Source organism: Rhea americana, unplaced genomic scaffold, assembly GCF_003343005.1.
Source record: "Rhea americana isolate MKP2758 unplaced genomic scaffold, rheAme1 scaffold_191, whole genome shotgun sequence".
NCBI classification, from domain to species: domain Eukaryota; kingdom Metazoa; phylum Chordata; class Aves; order Rheiformes; family Rheidae; genus Rhea; species Rhea americana.
The window spans coordinates 1,617,165-1,635,077 of NW_028186050.1; the positions used below are offsets into that span (position 1 = coordinate 1,617,165).

General features: G+C 64.7%; 2 protein-coding genes across 2 annotated transcripts in view; one reads left to right on the forward strand and one right to left on the reverse strand.

The window, feature by feature from the left end:
• The first annotated feature begins 4,799 nt into the window (after nt 1-4,799).
• SLC25A1 (solute carrier family 25 member 1) lies at nt 4,800-11,840 on the forward strand. The gene is made up of 9 exons (XM_085302759.1): nt 4,800-4,812; nt 6,002-6,229; nt 6,610-6,709; nt 7,052-7,190; nt 8,006-8,090; nt 8,394-8,498; nt 9,109-9,224; nt 9,790-9,863; nt 10,336-11,840. The coding sequence occupies exons 1-9, from the start codon at nt 4,800-4,802 to the stop codon at nt 10,448-10,450; spliced, it is 975 nt and encodes a 324-aa protein (XP_085158885.1). The 3' UTR covers nt 10,451-11,840.
• A 2,408-nt stretch (nt 11,841-14,248) lies between these two features.
• LOC146597123 (uncharacterized) overlaps nt 14,249-17,913 on the reverse strand; it is a 14,573-nt gene continuing 10,908 nt past the window's right edge. The window contains exons 22-27 of the mRNA XM_085302760.1: nt 17,362-17,676; nt 16,808-17,046; nt 16,376-16,558; nt 15,766-16,032; nt 15,071-15,276; nt 14,249-14,883 (exon numbers count right to left, since the gene is read on the reverse strand). Coding sequence (XP_085158886.1) covers nt 14,612-14,883; nt 15,071-15,276; nt 15,766-16,032; nt 16,376-16,558; nt 16,808-17,046; nt 17,362-17,676 — 1,482 coding nt within the window. The 3' untranslated portion in view covers nt 14,249-14,611. The remainder of the gene's footprint in view (nt 14,884-15,070; nt 15,277-15,765; nt 16,033-16,375; nt 16,559-16,807; nt 17,047-17,361; nt 17,677-17,913) is intronic.

Below are 17,913 nucleotides of genomic sequence, written 5' to 3' on the forward strand. Positions count from 1 at the left end.
TGCGCTAGTGGCTGGGGGAACGGAGACTCCCCAGGGAAACCTCAGTGCCAGCCGTGCTCCTTCGCCCCATGCCGGGGCAGAGCTCACACGGACCTTCCTGGGGAGATGTCCAGCAGCCCTCAGCTCCGATGTCAGCTCTGCGTCGCCTTTAGAAAGATTTCTGTATGTGTTTTTATGTAGCTGTCTGAAGTGGAGCAGTGGGTCGGCCAGGAGCTGGCATTTCCCCTGTGCTGATCTCCAGCTGCGGAGCTGGGGCTCGGCGGTGCTGGAACGGTGCGCAGGGAGGTCCTGAGCCCAGACCGCGGGCTCGGCCGGCCCCAGGGGAGATGTCTGCGCTGAAGGCAGAGGGTGCTGTAACCGTAGGCAAAAGGAAATGGCTTTTGTTGTTACTTACAGCCCAGAGGTTTAAAATATATTATAAAATGAATTATTACATTATTGTTATGTAAATACAAAGAAAAAAAGATGCACAGGGGAGTTGTGGAAGAACAGCCTGTTGAAACAGGACAGTTCCAGTAAGATTAGGGACAGATTACTCCATCCCAGTCCGCAGTATTATCTCAGCGCTGTTTGCACAGGGCTGTTTACCCATCTGACAGCGCAGGGTGCAGAGGCACGTTCCATGTTTGTAGTTCAGTATATTCCCGAGGGGGAATCAGGCTTTTGCCAGCCTGGCCGTAGCGTGTTACCATGACGAATGTGGCCACGTATGTATTTACTGATGAACCTGATGAAACCCAGTGCTCCCTGCTGGCCTTGCCCCAGGCCAGATGGGAGGTGYGCCAGGGGCCTGGATGTCTCCAGCGCTGTGCATGGACATTTCCCGAGTGAAGGTGACCTGATGCAGGATGCTTGGTTTATTCCCCTCCTAACAGCAGTGCAGGTAATGGCCTGCTAAGCCGGCTCCAGGGAAGCAGCTGGGCTGTGAATATGGTGCTCCCCTGTGCCTCTTCACGCGTCCTCCCATGGGGCAGCCCGGGGCTGGTTTTCTCTGAGGGCTTCAGGTGGAAAGTGAAAGCCGTCAAGATGCTTGGTTCACGGGGCGCGTTGGTGGAGGGACCCGAGCGAGCCGCCGCAGGGAGCGTGCCGCCGGGCTGGCCCGAGAGGCCGAGACATCCCAGGCGCGATGCCCCCGTTTCCGAGCCGGGCGCCTTCCCTGATCCCATTTCACAACACGACCCACAGAGGACTGCAGCCAGCGGCAGGAGGAAGGGGGCAGGGAGGGTGGAAGCCTGTTGAGGCRGTTTCACTGCTGGAGAAATGGTAGACTGCTTAGACTGATTGATTAATTCTCCACTGTTTAGCTTAATTACTGTAATTGAGTGATGGCTGGAGCCCAGAGTAGCGGGTGCTGGTGGACCCCGGAGAGGGCCTGGCTGCCCTGCAGCGGGGAGGGGGGCCGGCGCCGGGAGGGCTTTGCTGGCGTAGGAGACGGGGYGCAGAGAGCAGCAGCAGTGAGCTGGAAATCAGTATTTCTGGCTCCCTGATTCTTAGCACCCTGATGGGCTTCAGTCTGTATTTTTTTTTTTTTTTTCCCCAAGCAGGGAAGGATGCCCTGGCTAACAGGGAAAGGCCCAAAGTACCCTCAGGAGGGAAGGAGCCGTAAGCACGGTGGGCACAAGCCAGGCAGGGCTGTCGGGCGCTACCCTGCGGCTCCACGTAGCTTGTCTCGAGGCTTAGCCGCTCGGCGCGCGCCTTCCTGCACCTTCTGCAAGCCGGACGGCTGCCCTGTGCAGGTGGGCGCTCGAGGATCGTCCCCCTCCGCTGCTGGGGACGGTGAAGAGGTAAGAGCGGCTCTGTTCCCGGGGGGCCTCGAGCTCCAGGGCCTGCACGAGGGGTGTTTCAGGTGTGCGTCAGCCCTGCCTTCCCGACCCTGCTGCAGCTCGAGCTCTGGTCCCTTGCTTCCAGACCCTTGGGAATAATTATGCTGGCCTGATGAAAGGCTCCAGTGAGACCTGAAGTCAAAAGGAGCAAAAGGAGCTCTTCGTATGGAAATCAGGTGCTTGCGTATCTGCATGTGAAACTGCCCTTGAAACAGAGAGGCCGCGAGCCCGCGGACCCTCTCCAGGCACCTGCGGTCCTCCAGAGCCCRCGGACCCCTGCTGCTCCGCTGGGAGGAGGGAGAGGCATGGCGGGACCAGTGCAGAGGGCCCTTGCCCCCTCCTGCTCCTGACGGGAGCCTGTGCTGCTCCCCAGAAGAGGATGGTGGATGCTACCTGCGGTTTTGGGGGGGTACCTAGCTAGGGGGTTCCTCCAGCTGCAGCCGCTCGATTTGTGCTRGTCCTCAGGGCGGTGCTGGACGCTGCTCTGGGCTCTGCTCGTCTCTCCCAGGTGCCCGTGTCCCCCCGGCCTGGCGCCTGTCTTGTCCTTGCCAGGGTCCTGCAGCCCGAGCCGGGGAGCCGCGTCGGGAGAGCTGGGCGGGGGGTGGCTGGTGGCGTCCCCAGGGCCTGCTGGAGGGCTGCGCGCACGCTGGCGTCGTGTGCGCGGAGACCTCGGCGGGCACGGCGAGACGCTTGGCGCAGCGGCTGGCTGTGCTCGAGCYGTGCTACGCGGCGCGGCGTTCGCCGGGCCGGTGCCCTCGCGCTGCCCCCCGAGCCCCGTCCCTTTCCTCCGTCCCGCCAGCTCTCCGGAGCAGYGTGCGGGAGCTGCAGCCGCGTCCCCAGGTGAAGGACGTCCTCGCTCCTTTGGCTCTGCTGCGTCCAGCTAGTAGCTGTGAGCCTCGGCCCCGGGCCTGGGCTGGGCCTTCGCTCTCGCCTGCTCTTTCACCTCCTAAGCGGTTCACGTCGGCTGCTCGTGCTGACTCTGCGGTGTGGCAAGAGCTAAACCTGCTGGTTAAAGTCCGGGTAAACAGGTTGCAAAGCGCTCTGCGCTCCCGGCGAGGGAGGCGTGTTGTGAGGAGCCAGTGCTCAGCCAGCTTGTGGGGAATGGAGCAATTTATTTGCATAAAAGTAGATTTTTGTTGGAATAAAATGGCATGGGGAGAGGAAGCTGCGAGGGGAGGGAAGCACCTTTGATCAGTTGCTGTTCCAGGGAGGGATGAGGCCGCCTGTCAGGCGGCTTGTGCTGCGGGGAGAGGAAAAGGGAGGAGAAAATTACCTAAAGGCGCGAAGTGCCTCTGCAGTGCCTGCTCGGGGCCCCTTCCCGTGGGATTTGGGCCTGGCGCTGCGGCTGCCGGCACGCGCGGCGCRGCGCCGGGGGGCAGGGAGGGGAGCCGAGCTGGCGCCGCAGGAGCGGGCTTCGCTGCGGCGCGTCCCCGCGGGCAGCTGCTCCCAGGCGGCTGCCGGCTGGGGAGACCTTTTGCATCCAGCTCCCTGTCCGAGTCCGGAGGCGGCTGCTGCGGGCTGCCGGGCGGCAGCGGTTGGGAGAGCCGTGAAACGAGCCGGCGGCGCGGTTGGGGCTCYTGGCGCTCTGCGCGCTCGGAGCTGAGCTCGTGACGAGGGCCGCGGCTGCCGCCCCGAGCTAGCCCGCTGCGCCGGCCGGGCGTGCTGCCCCGAGGCGCTCGGGGACGCTGCGGTCGCGGCGCTGCCCATCGCTGCCCCTGCCGCCGGGACGGCCGGGGGCCGGCGGAGGTGCGTGCCGAGCGTCGTTCCCAAAGGAGCCGCGAGCCGCGCTCCGGCTCCCGAGCGCTGGCCCGTGAGGCGGCAGCGGGCCGAAGCGTCTGCCCGGGCTGCGGCCTGGCCCCAGGTCCTCGGGGGGGTCCCTTTGGGGGCGGCCGGCCGGCCCTGCGGAGCGGGTTGCGCTTTCCTCTCGCGCTGCCGGGGCAGAGGGAGCTGTGGAGGCCCGAATGGCTGCGCTCGTCTCCCGTCGCTTCCTTCTGGTACCCGTCTGCGCCTGCTCGCCKGCCCGCGCCCGGCCGAGGCAGGGGTCCGGGGGCTGGCCGAGCTCCTGGGGYGCGACTGGGCTCAGCAGCTTTTTCTCCCTGCCTGGGAGGGCCAAGCGGCCGGGAAGGCAAGAAAGCYGCCTTTGTGCCCGCTGCCAGGCTCGCGGGCCGGCCTGGCGCCGCGGCTCGTCCTCGGCTCGCTGCCCGCGCGCCCCTGCCCGGGGCTGTGTCCCCGCGCTGGTGAAAGTGGCTGGTGCTCGCAGAGCGGCTCCGTTCGGAGGAGCCCGCGCGCCCCTGCCCGGGGCTGTGTCCCCGCGCTGGTGAAAGCGGCTGGTGCTCGCAGAGCGGCTCCGTTCGGAGGAGCCCACGGGCCCCTGCCCGGGGCTGTGTCCCCACGCCGGTGAAAGCGGCTGGTGCTCGCAGAGCGGCTCCGTTCAGAGGAGCCCACGGGCCCCGGCCTGGAGCACCGTCGGCCCGGCCCGTGCCGAGCTCGCCCRTCCGGTGCCCGGCCTGCGAGACAAGTGGCAGAAAAACGTAGGGAAGGTGGAAGCCGGGCTGCACTGGGGGGTTCTGCGGTTTGCCCGCTGGCTCTCGAGAGGCTGTGGGTCCCTCTCTGCAGGCGTGGAGGCTTTGCCGTGGTACCAAGAAATTGACAGCACATGATAAACTTTTCGATCTCCTGGTGCAGGAGCTAGGGCTTCCTGGAGGCCAGAGCCGTCTCCCGTGAGCCCTGGCCGTGGGCTTGCCGTCCTCAAGCCCATTCCCGGGACCCCCGGAGCCGCTGGCAGTCGGGGCCGCTACGGGCTCCCTCGTGGGGCGCTTGGGAGCCTGCTGATAAGCACCACGCGGGCCAGGACGAGCCCTCGGCACCGCGGGCCGCTCTGGGGCTGCGCTTTGGCACGAGCTGCCGGGGAGCAGCCCGGCTTCCCTGGGTTTCCTGCCGCGGGTGGGTTTTGCTCCGTCRGTAGCTCCAGCGACCATGGCGGTGGGAGGTGACTTGGCGGGAGTGATGAGGAGYGCGGGGAGGAAGGCTCTGCGCAGGAGAGGCGGCCCTGGGGCAGGGTTAGCCGTCACGCGTCTGCTGGGGAGCAGCTCGTCCAAAGCAAACACTTCACGTGCTTTCTCTCCTGATGCAGCCACCCACAAGCCGTTATGAAAGGCGCTTTTTTCTTTTTTTTTTCCTCCCCCCGCCCCCTTTCTCTCCTGATCCTTTGCAGCGATTTCAGTGTGAGTCATGTTTGGGAGAAGTGGTTTGGCCAGATGCAAGGCGCCAGCTTGCAGCAAAGTCAGAGTTAAATCTGGCACGGCATCCTCGGAGGATGCAGCAAGCGGCAAGTGTGCAGAGAGGAGCAAAGACAGCTGGAGCCAAAACTGCTAGCTGTGTGGATGCTGGCAGCAGCTCGAGCTGTAGTGCGTGGAGGGAACGTCTTCAGCCAGCGCAATCAGTGCCCAGCAGCCTCCGCTTGCAGGGCGCAGGATGGTGCTGATTGTAATTGCAYGCCTGCTGGAGCGGGGTCTGCAGCTGGGCTCCTGCGGGCGCTGGGCTGCCGGAGCTGAGCGGAGGCACGTCCCACCACCCTGGGGCGTGTCGGGGCCGTGCCGCCCTCGGGTGCGGGGCAAATGCTGCTGAATTTGGGGTGAGCGTTGTGCCTCGCAGAAGGAACAGGATTCGAGGGGTGGGAGGCGCGTGCGTGACCCGCCGGACGCTCGYGAGCCCCGGGGCGCTGCAGCGAGCCCCGGGGTGGAGGGGAGAGCTGGCAGCACGGGGCGGCTGGCAGCGGCCAGAGCCAGGAGCAGGGCTGCGGGCCGGGGGGGAGCGTGGGGCCGGGCAGCCCCCACCTGGGAGCACCTGCACCCCGGCCAGCATCTGCCCGCAGCACCGCGTGRGTCCGTCTGTCTGACCTTGCTCCGTCCGGCTGTCCCCTCCCGGGCAGGCAAATCCCTGCAGCCACCGAACTGCGCTCCTGAGGGCTTGGGCCACGGGCCAGAAATACCGATGTGCTGCTCACGGTGCGTGCGAGAGCAGGGCTCTGCGGCGCGGGGCGGCCCCGAGCGAGCCGGCCGTCGCCAGCCCCTTCTTCGCCATGGCTGGGAAGACATCTGCCCTGCCAGTCGGCGAAGGAGCAGTTGCTTCCACGAGCACCTACGTGAGCGGTTTCCAAAGCAAAAGGCTCGTCTGCTAACCGCTCGCGGAAACGCGGCCCTCTCCTCCCGGGAGCCGGCGGGCTGCGGTCCGTGTGTCCGCGCTGGCGCTGTGCTGCCGGGCGCAGGGCCCCCTGTATCCCCTGCTCTCTCTTCCAGGAGGCCTCGCGGGAGGCATCGAGATCTGCATTACATTCCCCACGGAGTACGTGAAGACACAGCTGCAGCTGGATGAAAAAGCAAACCCGCCTCGCTACAAGGGCATCGGTGAGCGCAGAGCCCGGGCGGCGCGTGGGCCGCTCAGGTGGGGCGTATCTGCGTGGGGCCACCAGCRCCGAGATCTCCCTTGCTACCGGCGGGCAGACGTTGAGCTCTGGTGCTGGGCGAGCCTGGTCCTTGTGCGGTGCTGGGGCCAGCAAGGGCGCTGCGTGGCCAGCGCCTCCCGGGCCGGGCCGGGCCGGGCCGGCGTGACAGCCCTGCCTGAGCCGGTCGGAAAGGTCTGGAGGGTCTCCGGGCGTGYGGGATGGAGCCACGAGGCTGGCAGCGTGCCCCTCTGCGGGTCTGGCGGCCGGCCGGCCGGGGGGCGGCGGGCGCGCGGACCGGGCTCGGCGGCTCGGGTGACGCCCTGCTCGCGTGCTCTGCCCCAGGCGACTGCGTGAAGCAGACTGTCCGTGACCATGGCGTTCGCGGGCTGTACCGGGGGCTCAGCTCGCTGGTGTACGGCTCCATCCCGAAGGCCGCCGTGAGGTAGGTGCCCTGTTCCCGAGGGGGACCCCGCGCAGCGATCGCCAGTGGCTCGAGGCCCGCGGAAACGGAGCGGGTTTGGCCCCGGGAGGCCAGCCGTCCTGGCCCGCCCCACGGCCACGCGGTGGGCTTGCTCCGGGCGGTGGCGGCGCGGGGTCGTGGATCCGYGTTTGCCCTCCCGCGCGGCCCTGCCGTCCCCCGTAACGACGCGCGGCCCGCGGCACCGCCTTCCCCTTTCTCGCTCTGCCGGGCTTGCTTGCCCCCCCGGGGGGCGTGTTGCCGTCCCCTGGGGTGCCGCCCCGTGCCTGCGTGCCCTCAGCGTCGGCACCGCGGCCTCCTCCGCAGGTTCGGCATGTTTGAGTTCCTCAGCAACCAGATGAGAGACGAGCAGGGCAAGCTGGACAGCACGCGGGGCCTCGTCTGCGGGCTGGGCGCCGGCGTGGCCGAGGCTGTGGTGGTGGTGTGTCCCATGGAGACCATAAAGGTAGGAGGCGAAACCAGCTGTCCCAGGCCAGGGGAAGATGCCACTCTGCAGTAGCCAGCCACGTTGGCCAGGGAGCTGGAGGGGTCCTGTGTTGGGAGGGACCACCTTGATGTTGCTCTGGCATTTCCCTCACCCAAGAGCTTGGAGGAACCAGCCTGGGGGTTGGATGGATCTGGAGCGAGGTGGAGCTGGAGATCCTCAGGWTTTGGGTGCCCCCTCGTGGTGGGTCTCTGAAGACATGAGGGGAGCCGAGGGTTTGCTCTGCCTGGTTGGTTTCCTAAGGGAAGACCTAAATTTTGCGAGTATAACAGAGGGATCAGACCCTAATGCCATAGCTCCTTTCTGTCATCTTGCTCCTGGGGGAGGAATCCCTCTGGGCTTTGCTCAGGAGCCATCACCTGTTTTAACGCTGTAAAACCTGCCCAGTTGCTTGCCAAGATGGATGCAGTGACCTGCGCCAAAGCCCCTCCTCCCCGCAGTGCATCTCCAGCGCCGGCCCAGCCTGCCTGGGCCTGCCTGCTCGCAGCTGGCCCCGTCCCACTCTGAGGTTGTCTCCTCGCTTCACGTGTCCCTGCTGCAGATTCGCGTATGGACGTGATCCCTGCAGCCTCTGTTGTCAGTTCTCCAGGTTTCACTCTGCAAAACGTGCTGCTGGTCTGCGGGCATAGACTTGCGCGCACAGCCTTGCTCGGAGTCGCCTGGCCACGTGGCTCCACTCGGTTTTAGCACCTTCTTTGGAGCAAAGCAAGAGGTGGCTGGTAGCCTTCTTGTTCTCCCATTGCCTCAGCTGGGACAAATGTCTTGTCTCCCCACAGGTGAAGTTTATCCATGATCAGTGCTCTCCTCAGCCCAAATACCGCGGCTTCTTCCATGGTGTGAGGGAGATTGTTCGGGAGCAGGGTRAGTCCCTGGGGAGCAGGCCTACATGCTGTGGGGATGGAGCGGGGGCAGGTGGTGGGGCACGGCCTGGGATCTGCTCCCTCRCTGCTGGGCTGGGGGGTGCCTCTGAAACAGCAGCCCTGTGGTGCGAGGTTGTCCCCGCGTGGGCCGCGAGTGGCCTGGTAGCGTGGGGAGGCTGACAGGGAGGTTTTGTGTCTGTCTGAGGATGTGGTGGTGCCAYGTGGGACCCTGTTGATGTGGGACACCTGGGGTGGTGGTGAGAACGAAGCTGGGGCTCCCCTCTGATGCCTTTCCTTGCTGCAGGGCTAAAGGGGACCTACCAGGGCTTAACTGCGACCGTCCTCAAGCAAGGATCGAACCAGGCCATTCGTTTCTTCGTCATGACATCCCTCAAGAACTGGTACAAAGGTACTGAGCGTCTTGTCCACCAGCCCTRCCTTCCCCAGGCTGTCCTGGCTGTGCCTACCAGCTGCCTGAGACCATCTGTGGGGGACACGCTAGGAGTTTCCACCAAAGCGTCCTCTGTCRTCTTGGCCTTTTGTGAAGGAGGAGAAAGGCCAGGGGAAAGGGGCACCCTCAGCTCATGGGGCTGAGCTGTCCCTGTACTGGGGCTCCCAGCTGGAGCACTATCCTTCTGCATCTCCTGAGTGCTGTGTGGAGCTCTGGGACCACTTGGTCCTCTGCCCTCCAGGGCTGGTACCACCAGATGGTGCTCACCTCCTGCTCCCTGCCCTGCCCACCCAGGGTTACTGCTTGCCTTGCTCCTTCTGCAAATGTCTTCTGGCCTCCGGCAGCTAGTGACTGCTCTCCTGCGGTTTCCTCACTCCCCCTGTCCCTCCAGACACCGCGGGGCTCCTGCTTGCTGCACAGCACTAAGCCTACCCGTGAGCCAGTGAATCTGAGGACCTTCCTCCTGGGCTCCATCACTTCTGCTCTGCTTGTCGTTGCACCTCCTTGCACCAGTGCTCTGCCTTTGCTCCTTGCCTTATACTCCTTGTTCCACTCTTCTCTTTTCCAGGGGATAATCCCAACAAGGTCATCAACCCCTTCATCACAGGGATCTTCGGAGCCCTTGCAGGAGCTGCAAGTGTCTTTGGCAACACCCCCTTGGATGTGGTGAAAACCAGGATGCAGGTACAGCACTGGTGACGTGGGAGCCYCTGTCACCTCCTGCACCCCTGCCTCCTCTGGGGTGTTTAATCGGGGGGAAATGGAGAGATTTGAATCCCAAAGTGCTGCTGTGGCTGTGACCGGCCAACTCTCAGGGGCTGCACCCAGAGCAACCCCTGTTTGAAGCTCAGCAGATGGTGCCCCCGCCGCACTGCTGTGCGGCCTCAAGACCCCTCTGTGTTTGATGTGGTTGAATCACTTGCTCTGGGTCACACAGCTCCTGGGGCAGGCTCCCGAAGCTGTGGGAGAACTGGGGAAGGACTCTGCATTTTTTTAAAAGTCCTGTAGCAGCAAGCTCTGTCCTTTCTGGCCTGGAGGACATGCATGGTGCTCTGAAATGGTTTGCTCAGATGGCAGTGGCTCTGTCTTTGGCAGGTATTTGTACAGATGTGGAGTATGTCCCTGCCAGGGTCAGTGACCCAAAGTTGCAGACAGTGGCCTGATTAACCTGCAGCTCCCCATGTCACTTCCAAAATCCATCCTGGGCACTCCCTGGCTCTGAGACTCTGACCCCTCTTCCTTCTCGCAGGGGCTCGAAGCACACAAGTACAAGAGCACCTGGGACTGTGCCTACCAGATCATGAAATATGAAGGGCCGCTGGCGTAAGCACTCAGAGCTGGTCCGAGGCTGCCGGGAGAGGGGTGGGAGCGGGGTGCCCCCGAGCTTGGGGGGCTGCGAGGGTGAGGGGGGCGTTTGGGGTGAGGCTTGGGTGCGAGGYGACGAGTGGTGGTAGGGAGGAAGGGTTGGGAAGGGAATGTGAGCACACTGCAACTTCTGCCTTGTCCCTGGGGGCTCCTAGATGGGGGTCCCTGGCCGCCGTCCCGAGACAGCCAGCAGCGCTCGGCTGGCTGCAGCACCCTGCCCCGGGTCTGTCTGGGCTGCAAACCCCGGAGGCGGTGCGGTGCCCAGGTCCCGCTCCCGGGGAGCAGGAGGAGCCATACCCCGCTGCGTGCCGCCCCGCTGGCGTTTCCCCCGGGGCTCCTGTCCCGTTGTCCCGGCGGGAGGAGCCGAGCCGGGGCCGGGGAGCGGGAGGTCCCCCGCGGGCGCCCGGCTCACCGCCGCCTCCCCCGGCAGGTTCTACAAGGGCACGGTGCCTCGCCTGGGCCGCGTCTGCCTCGACGTGGCCATCGTCTTCGTCATCTACGACGAAGTCGTCAAGTTCCTCAACAAGGTGTGGAAAACYGATTGAGCACGGCCCGGGCCGGGGCCCCCGTGCCGCCTCCACCGCCGCGAGGCAACAGCTGGAAAAAGATGACCAACCCCGGAGGAACCGYACGGACCTTCCCCCCAGGAGCTGCCAAGGGTCCAAGTCTCCCACTACGCAAACGCAGGCTGGGAAAGCCCCCTCCAGCCCCCTCCCCTCACAAACCCCATGATCTTTATTTATAGGAAGGAGCTGTGCAGCAGTTTAAATTATTAGTTGTGTGATAAAAKGATGGAGAGGGAGGAGAAGCTGTCTGCGAGCGCCCCAGCAGCCAGGGCTGCCGGGAGTCGCTGCGTGTCCCCGAGGAGGGCTCAGCCCGGGCGCCCCGGGAAGGCTGAGCCCAGCGCTGCCTCTCCTGCCTCCGTGAGAGCCAGCTGGGGAGGGCGAGGCGGCCCGGGGGCCCGGCAGCGCCCGCGGTCCCCAGCAGCGAGGAGCTCGAGGGGTCACCCGGGAGCGCAGCTCCTCGCTGCGCTGGGACCCCCGGTGTTTTTGGGGTGGCCGTGAGCTGCCGTGGGGCAACGTGTCCCGCGCCTGCAGCAGGGGCGCCCCAGCTGGCGGAGGCCCTCAGGGCTGGCGCCGCGGGCCGGGGGCGAAGCGTCCAGCCTTGCGGCAGCTCCGGGCCGCGTTGGGCTCGGGAAGGGGGCGGGCAGCCCCCACGGCCACCCAGGGCTCCCGGGGCAGCGGCCTCCTTCCCCCGCGCACCGGCACCGCGGACGCCTTGGGGCGCTGCTGCCCGCGCTCTGCCCGCCGCGGGCTGCTGAGCGGCTGCTGCCCCAAATTGCCCAGGCCCTTCTTAGTTTTCCTTCCTGAGGAGATGGGTGTGGGGGGAGCTTGGCGCCCGCCGGGCCGCCGCGGYGCTCGATGTTTACAGTTGCACCGCTCGAGGGACGCGGGCGAGGAGGCGCGGCGCCTCTCGGAGCTGGGCCCCGGCGCCCCTGGGCCGGAGCCGTCCTCCGCCCCGGCCTTCCTTCTGCACATTCCCCGCTTCCCCGCCGTCCCCGCCGCCGTGGGGCTTCCCGGCGGCTCACCGAGCCTTACGCTGAGCTAGCACCGCGCGCGCTGCGGCTGGCAGGACCGGAGCCCTGCCGCTGCCCTGCGCTGGAGCTTGGCCGCTCCCGACTCGTGCCAAAACTTCCCGCGGGAGGAGGCGGCGGCGCTGGGGAGCCGGGGCCTGGGACTGGACCTTTACCGGTAGCAAATGCAGCCTTAACACTAGTGTATGGGAGGGCGACGGAGGAAACAGGAAAGCCTAGGAGGAGGTTTACCTTTGGGCTTTCTGCTCTTAAGCCAGTGAATGAAGGTTGTTGGTGGTTTTGTTTTTGTTTTTTTAATTCTGTTTTACATTTGCAACTTGAATAAAATCAATCTGGCTTCAGAGGCTGTGCTGGAGTCCCGGCAGCGCCCCCGAGGGCAGCGAGCAGCCCCGCTGGCCCGCGCACGCGGGGCCTGGGTCCAGGCCCTCGCCTGTGGGTCCGTTGCAAGCACCTGGATGGGGCTCGGCATCCGCAGCCCGCTCTGGGGGCGTCCCCCCGGCGCACGCGGCTCCCGGCGCGTCCCGCGCCGTCTCCGAGCAGCCCCGGGGCTGGCTCCCAGCGCTGCCCGAGGAGGGCTGCCGGGCGCTGTGCAGCGGCCGGCGGGGACGTTGCGTTTGGCGGAGCTGGTAAGGTTGGCAGGGACCTCTGGAGATCGTCTGGTCCACCCCGCTGCTCAAGCAGGGTCACCTAGAGCATGGACAGGGTTGCATCCAGGCAGGTTTGGAAGATCTCCGGAGAAGGAGACTCCACCGCCTCTCTGAGCAGCCTGTCCCAGTGCTCCGTCACTCTGGCAGTGAAGAAATTCCCCCACGGTCAGGCGGAACTGCCTGTGCTTCGATTTCTGCCCRTTGCCTCTTGTCCTGTCACACGGGACAACTGGGAAGAGTTTGTCCCCGTCCCCTTGACRCCCTCCCTGCAGGGACTTGTAGACGCTGATACACCCCCCTCCCCCCCCCAGGCTGCTCTCCCCCGGGCTGAACGGGCCCGGCCCTTCCCGGGGGCAGGGGCTCCAGCCCCCCGACCGACCCTCGTGCTGCGCCGTTCCTGTCGCCGAGCTGCAGCACGTCCCCGGGGCAGGCCCGACCCCTGCGTCCCCCCGCCGCGGGGCAGCTCCCGGGGGGCTGCGTCCCCACCGAGCGCCCGGCTGCTTTCCGCCCCGGCGCCCGCAGCGGGCCGGGGGCCGCCGGAGGGAAACGGGCCCCCGCGGCGCCTCCGCCGGGGCTGAGGGGCTCCCGAGGGGACGGCGTTTCGTTCGGAGAGGTGCCCGCGGCCTCAGCGAGCCGGCAGCCGTCCCGGAGGGAGAACACGGAGCCCTGCGGCACCCGCCGGGCAGCACGGGGGCTGGCGCTGCYGTCGTGCCGCTGCTCGCGGATCGGGTCGGGCGCGCGCCGCACCGGGGCTGGCGGAGCCGACGGCCGCGGCGACTGCCCCCCCCTCGCCCCCCAGGCCCGCTGCCGGCTGTTGTGTTCTTGTACCGACCGCTCGGGGATCAGGATGTCCTTGTGGAGGCTGGACTCCTCCAGGATGAGGGATTTCTCCTCCTCGGAGAACTTGATCCGCTTTGGCTTGGTCCTGGCTGTGCTGCCCCTGCAGCAGGAGCGAACAGTCCCCGCGAGGGACCAGCTGCTGCTCCCGCTCGCCTCCCCCTGCCCGCGGCACGGGCAGAGCGCGCTCTGGACAGGCTGCTGACTGCGTTACGGATGGAGCGGGATGCGGATGGACCGTGAGCAGCATATGGATGAACCACGCCACGGACAGCCTGTACACAGATGGAGCRAGGTACAGATGGACCACCGGGGCCAGACTGTTTTCAGTGGTGCCCAGCGACAGGACAAGAGGCAACGGGCACAAACTGAAACACAGGCAGTTCCACCTGAACATGGGGAAAAACCTCTGTMCTGTGAGGGTGACAGAGCATGGGAACAGGTCACCCAGAGAGGCTGTAGAGTCTCCTTCTCTGGAGGTAATCAAATCCCACCTGGAGGAGATCCTGTGCAACGTGCTTGAGCACGGCGGCTGGACTAGACGGTCTCTAGAGGTCGCTTCCAACCTCAACCCTCCTGTGATTCACACCACGGATGGAGCGGGTTATGGATGGACCGCGCTACGGATGGAGCAGGATGCGGATGGACATGGCCATGGATGGAGCAGGGCACGGATGGAGTGGGGCATGGACAGACTGCGCCATGGATGCAGCAGGGCTGGAGGCACCTGGCCACAGACAGAGGCATGGCRGCCACGGGCGGGGGCAGAGCGGGGTCCCACCGCACTCACCTCGCCCCAGGGCCGGGGCTGGGGTTGGGGCGGCGGAGCGGCGGCCGTGGAGCGCAGCCCGGCCCGGCCCCTCGGGGCTGCGCCCAGGTGTGTGGGGCCTCCCGAGGCGGAGGCGAGCGCTGGGGCAGTGTGGGCGCCCCAGCGCCGTGCGGTAGCTTTGYGTCCTTCCCAGGGTGGGAGGGCAAATCATGGGTGCACCTGGGTGCCCTGGCTGTTGGGGCGGCTGCAGGCTTCTCTGGTATTTTAATCCCCGCTGGGAGCTGCAGGCTGCTGTTAGCCTGTCCCCCCGCCACCACCTCCTGCTCTTCCTCCTCCTCCTCCTCCTCCCCAGGGTAAGGCTGCCTCCAGCTTGCCCAGGTGCTGCCGTTACCTGGGGCAGGCTGCGTGCTCCCAGCTCCACCACCGCCCACGGGATCCTCCCCAGCCTCTAACCTCCCTCCTGAACAGGAAAAGTAAAAGGCTTCAACACTGGGGATGTTCTTGGCCTCTTTATTCATAGTAAAAGCCCAGGCCACAGCCCGTTCACCAGCCTGCAAAGTGGCCTAAAACCCTGGTTAAAAAAAGGTGGTGAAAGCCCAACAGAAGCCACAAAGTCTGCACAGAGCAGAGCAGGCACAAGGGCTGAGTRCCGTCCCCCCACCGGTGTTTGTCAGGATGGAGGCCTAGGAAAGAGCCGTACGAACCACCGAGGAACGGAGGCCGGCCGGCTGCCGCGGCGGTGCCAGCAGCAGAATGGGGTTCCCCTGAGTTACGCACCGAACCGGCAGGTCTGGCCGGCTGCTGGAGAGCAGAGCATCGCCTCGGCTGCGGGGCTCGGCGTGATGCCGCCCAGGAGCCGTCAGGCAGCCCCGGATGGAGGGCCTGGCTCCCTCAGCCCGTCACCCCAGCCCGGCCCGGGGGCCAGCCCGTGCCGAGCCAGCAGTCCCTGCACCAGCACGAGCTCCTGCTGCAGGTCGCGGGCGCTGCAGCCCAGCCCCGGGGCGGTTGCGGTGCTCCCGTGCACAACTTCCAGTGCACGGACCAGGAGCTTGGCCTTGGCCAGCAGCACGGCCACGGCTGTGTGCAGCTTGGCGCAGCCCAGGGCCTTCATCCACCGGGGTCCAGCAGCCTCTGTGGAGAGAGCAGGCAAGAACGGGCATGAATGCAGTGGTGCTTCCTCCTCCAGGCACCCCTGGGGGCGAAGAGTCCACATATCCTATCTCAAGGGCTTCAGGCCACCCTGCTTCTCCCCACTGACTTGCCACTTGACCGTGCCTCTCGTGGGCCCCTGGGGAAGGGATGCAGTGTCCCACCCTACCTTGGCTCCACTGGTRTTTGCAGTACTGCAGGTCATGTAGGATGCTGGGGCCCGTGGCCTCCAGCCAGCAGAGAGCTGACTCGCGGAGTGGGCAGGAGACGGACRCCTTCTCAAGGAGCTGCAGCAGAAAGGGGAGCAGCAGCTGCGAGAGGACAGCTGGTTCCGCAAAAACATTGGGTTCATCCTCCTTATACAGGCTGCTGGCTCTGGAAGGGAAGCCGAACCRCACATGGAGCTTCAGGCCATCTGATGCTGCCTGATGCCAGGGACCCATGTTGGCTGAGGCAGCACCACAGGGCCCTCCTCCTGACCCTGAGAAGGTGGTGGCTCTGCTCATTGCACTGATTCAGTCCTGAGTACGTGCAGCTTTCCCTGTTGCTCCCAGGATGCAAAGCCAGAGCTCTGCCCTGGAGACTGGCCTAAAAAGGCCAGGCGGGACATAGGATTTAGGGAACACAGATGACACTCCCTATTACACCTCAGCCCTTGAAGGTGCAAGGACAGTGCAAGGCTGGGAGCTAGCGGGAGCTTGCCCAGTGCAATGTGGACTTTGATTTGAGGGGACAGAGATGCTTTTGAAGCATTMATTGCATCCCCCCAGCAGGCACTTGCTGTTGGCTGGTGAGAGGACCAAACACCACCACGCTCTGCGTGCATCCCTCCTTCACACCCATTTCAGAGGTCTCGCAACTCACTTGTTGGCCTTCAGCTCTTCCAAGATGCCCCTGAGATCCATGAGGGGAAGGTGCTGCAGCAATGAGCTAAAGGTCTCTGGGTGATCCCCAAACTTTTCCAGGAGGAGCTGCARGAGGCCCAGGAGCCCTGTGTTGGCCTGCACAAAGATGTAACCATCTCGGACCTGCTCTCCTGGGACCCGGTGCACCAGACTGGCAAAGTTGGAGGCCTCATGCCGGACTTCCTGCTCCTCATCTTGCAGGAGGTGGATGCCCACATTTATCAGCCTGAAGGAAGGRAAGCAAATTCCACTTTATAAGCAGCACAAGGTGCAATCCAGCATGCTCCCAGACTGTCCCAACACAGTGGCAAGGAGGACTGATTAAAATGCCACCCTCAAATCTTTTGCAGGATGTGAGCCTTTGGGTGTTTGTGACATTTASGCAGGTGGGGCATTCTCTAACACCCTTCTATTTTTCCAAGGGCAAATGGCCTTTAAGAGAGTCAAGCAATTACCCATCAGTGCCCTGGGGCTGGGGTGTCTGCTGAGCAAGCRCTGCTTGGAAACTGCACTGTTGGTGATGCTCCTGGGGGCCTGGGCCATTTAAATGTGCAGGTTCAGCTACCTACCGCAGGGCCACGGGGACAAGTGAGGGGCAGGCGGCTCCCTGGCAGCGCTGCACCACGTCCACGCCAGCCAGCTGGAGAGATCTTGCTGCCGCCAGTCTCAGCACCTCCGAAGAAACACACTTGCTGCACTTCTCCAGCATCACGCACCATCGCTCAACCAGCAGCTGKGCTTCATCCCCAGACCTGCTGGGGGCCGGAGGAAGAGAGTGGGAGAGGCGACAGTGAATTCAAGTCAGTACCTCCAGGATCTCTGAGTGTGCAGAATGCCACTGGCTGCCCGGAGAGCGCAGGTCCAAGGCACAAAACCAGCTGTTTTATAGGCCATGGAAGAAAAGCTATGCTGCAAGGGCCCAGCTCTGCATCCAGCAAGAACTAAGAAAAAGCTCCTCAGATAATTAGACCAAGCTGCCTCTGGAAGCAGCATGGACTCACCTGAGGGTGAGGAGCAGGCTAGTGGCATACAGGGCCTGGAACAGGAGGTCTGGGCCAGGCTCCTCAGTTTCCATCATAAGGAGCAGAATTTCCATACATGTTGATGAGGAACCCTGGAACTTAGAGGAAGCATCCTCGGACCAAGACGTGAGATTTCTGCAAAGATGCATCAAAGCTTCAAGGTATAATTTCAGGAACTCTTTGTTCCTTCTGTCTTGCAGCACTGACTGTAAGTTCTCCTGGTCAATAATGGGAAAGAAGATAGACAGTTGGTTAGTTCCCTGGGGAATCTGGGGTCTTGATGGCCTTCAGAGAAGCTGTAGAAATGCTGCACATTAACCAGAGCAGAACTTGATGAACGCTCTGGACCTGGTGCAGCCTCCCAGAGGGAGATAACAGGAGAAAGGAGCACTGGCGAATRTTGTGCTTTTTAATGAGCATCTAGGTAGCAAAAAGCTGGAGGTTTCATTTCATCTACACCATACTGTGCATTAGGACCCATCAGYCCGAGAGCCTCCAGTTTTTGACTTTGTGACTTTTGGGCCTTGTCTTACCAGTAGCGTTATCYGGAGAGCCTTCTCCAGCGCCTCGCACTTTCCTCCCTCCTCTTTGATCACCCAGCTCAGGAGGGCGAACTGGACGTCGGCATTGGGCTCCTGGAGGAGCGAGCAAGCGGAGCTGATGCTCTCCTCGTCCGCCAGCCGGGCGGCCTCGCTGCACAGGAAGCAGGCGATGGTCTGGTGGAGGACGGCGGAGCCCACCTGGAAGAAAAGCAAGGCAGCTCTCCGAACGCCCCGCCTCGCAGGCAGGACGCGCGCTCCTGGGCACGGACCGCGCCGGACGCAGCGCCCCGCGGCCCGTGCCCCGCGCTAGCCGCACGTAACGACACAGCTGCGGTTTTCCCACTCCTCAGYGAGGGCGGTAAAGGCCAGCCGCCAGCTGAGCGACACCGCGGAGCCTTCTGCGGCGCCGGCGGAGCCCAGCCCAGGGGGCGGACGGGAGCCGGGTCCCGCCGGCACCGCGCCTCCCTCCCGCCCGGCGAGCCGCGGTACCTGGAGCGCGGCAGGGCCCGGCTCGCGGCTCCGCAGCTCGGCGGCGAGGGTGAG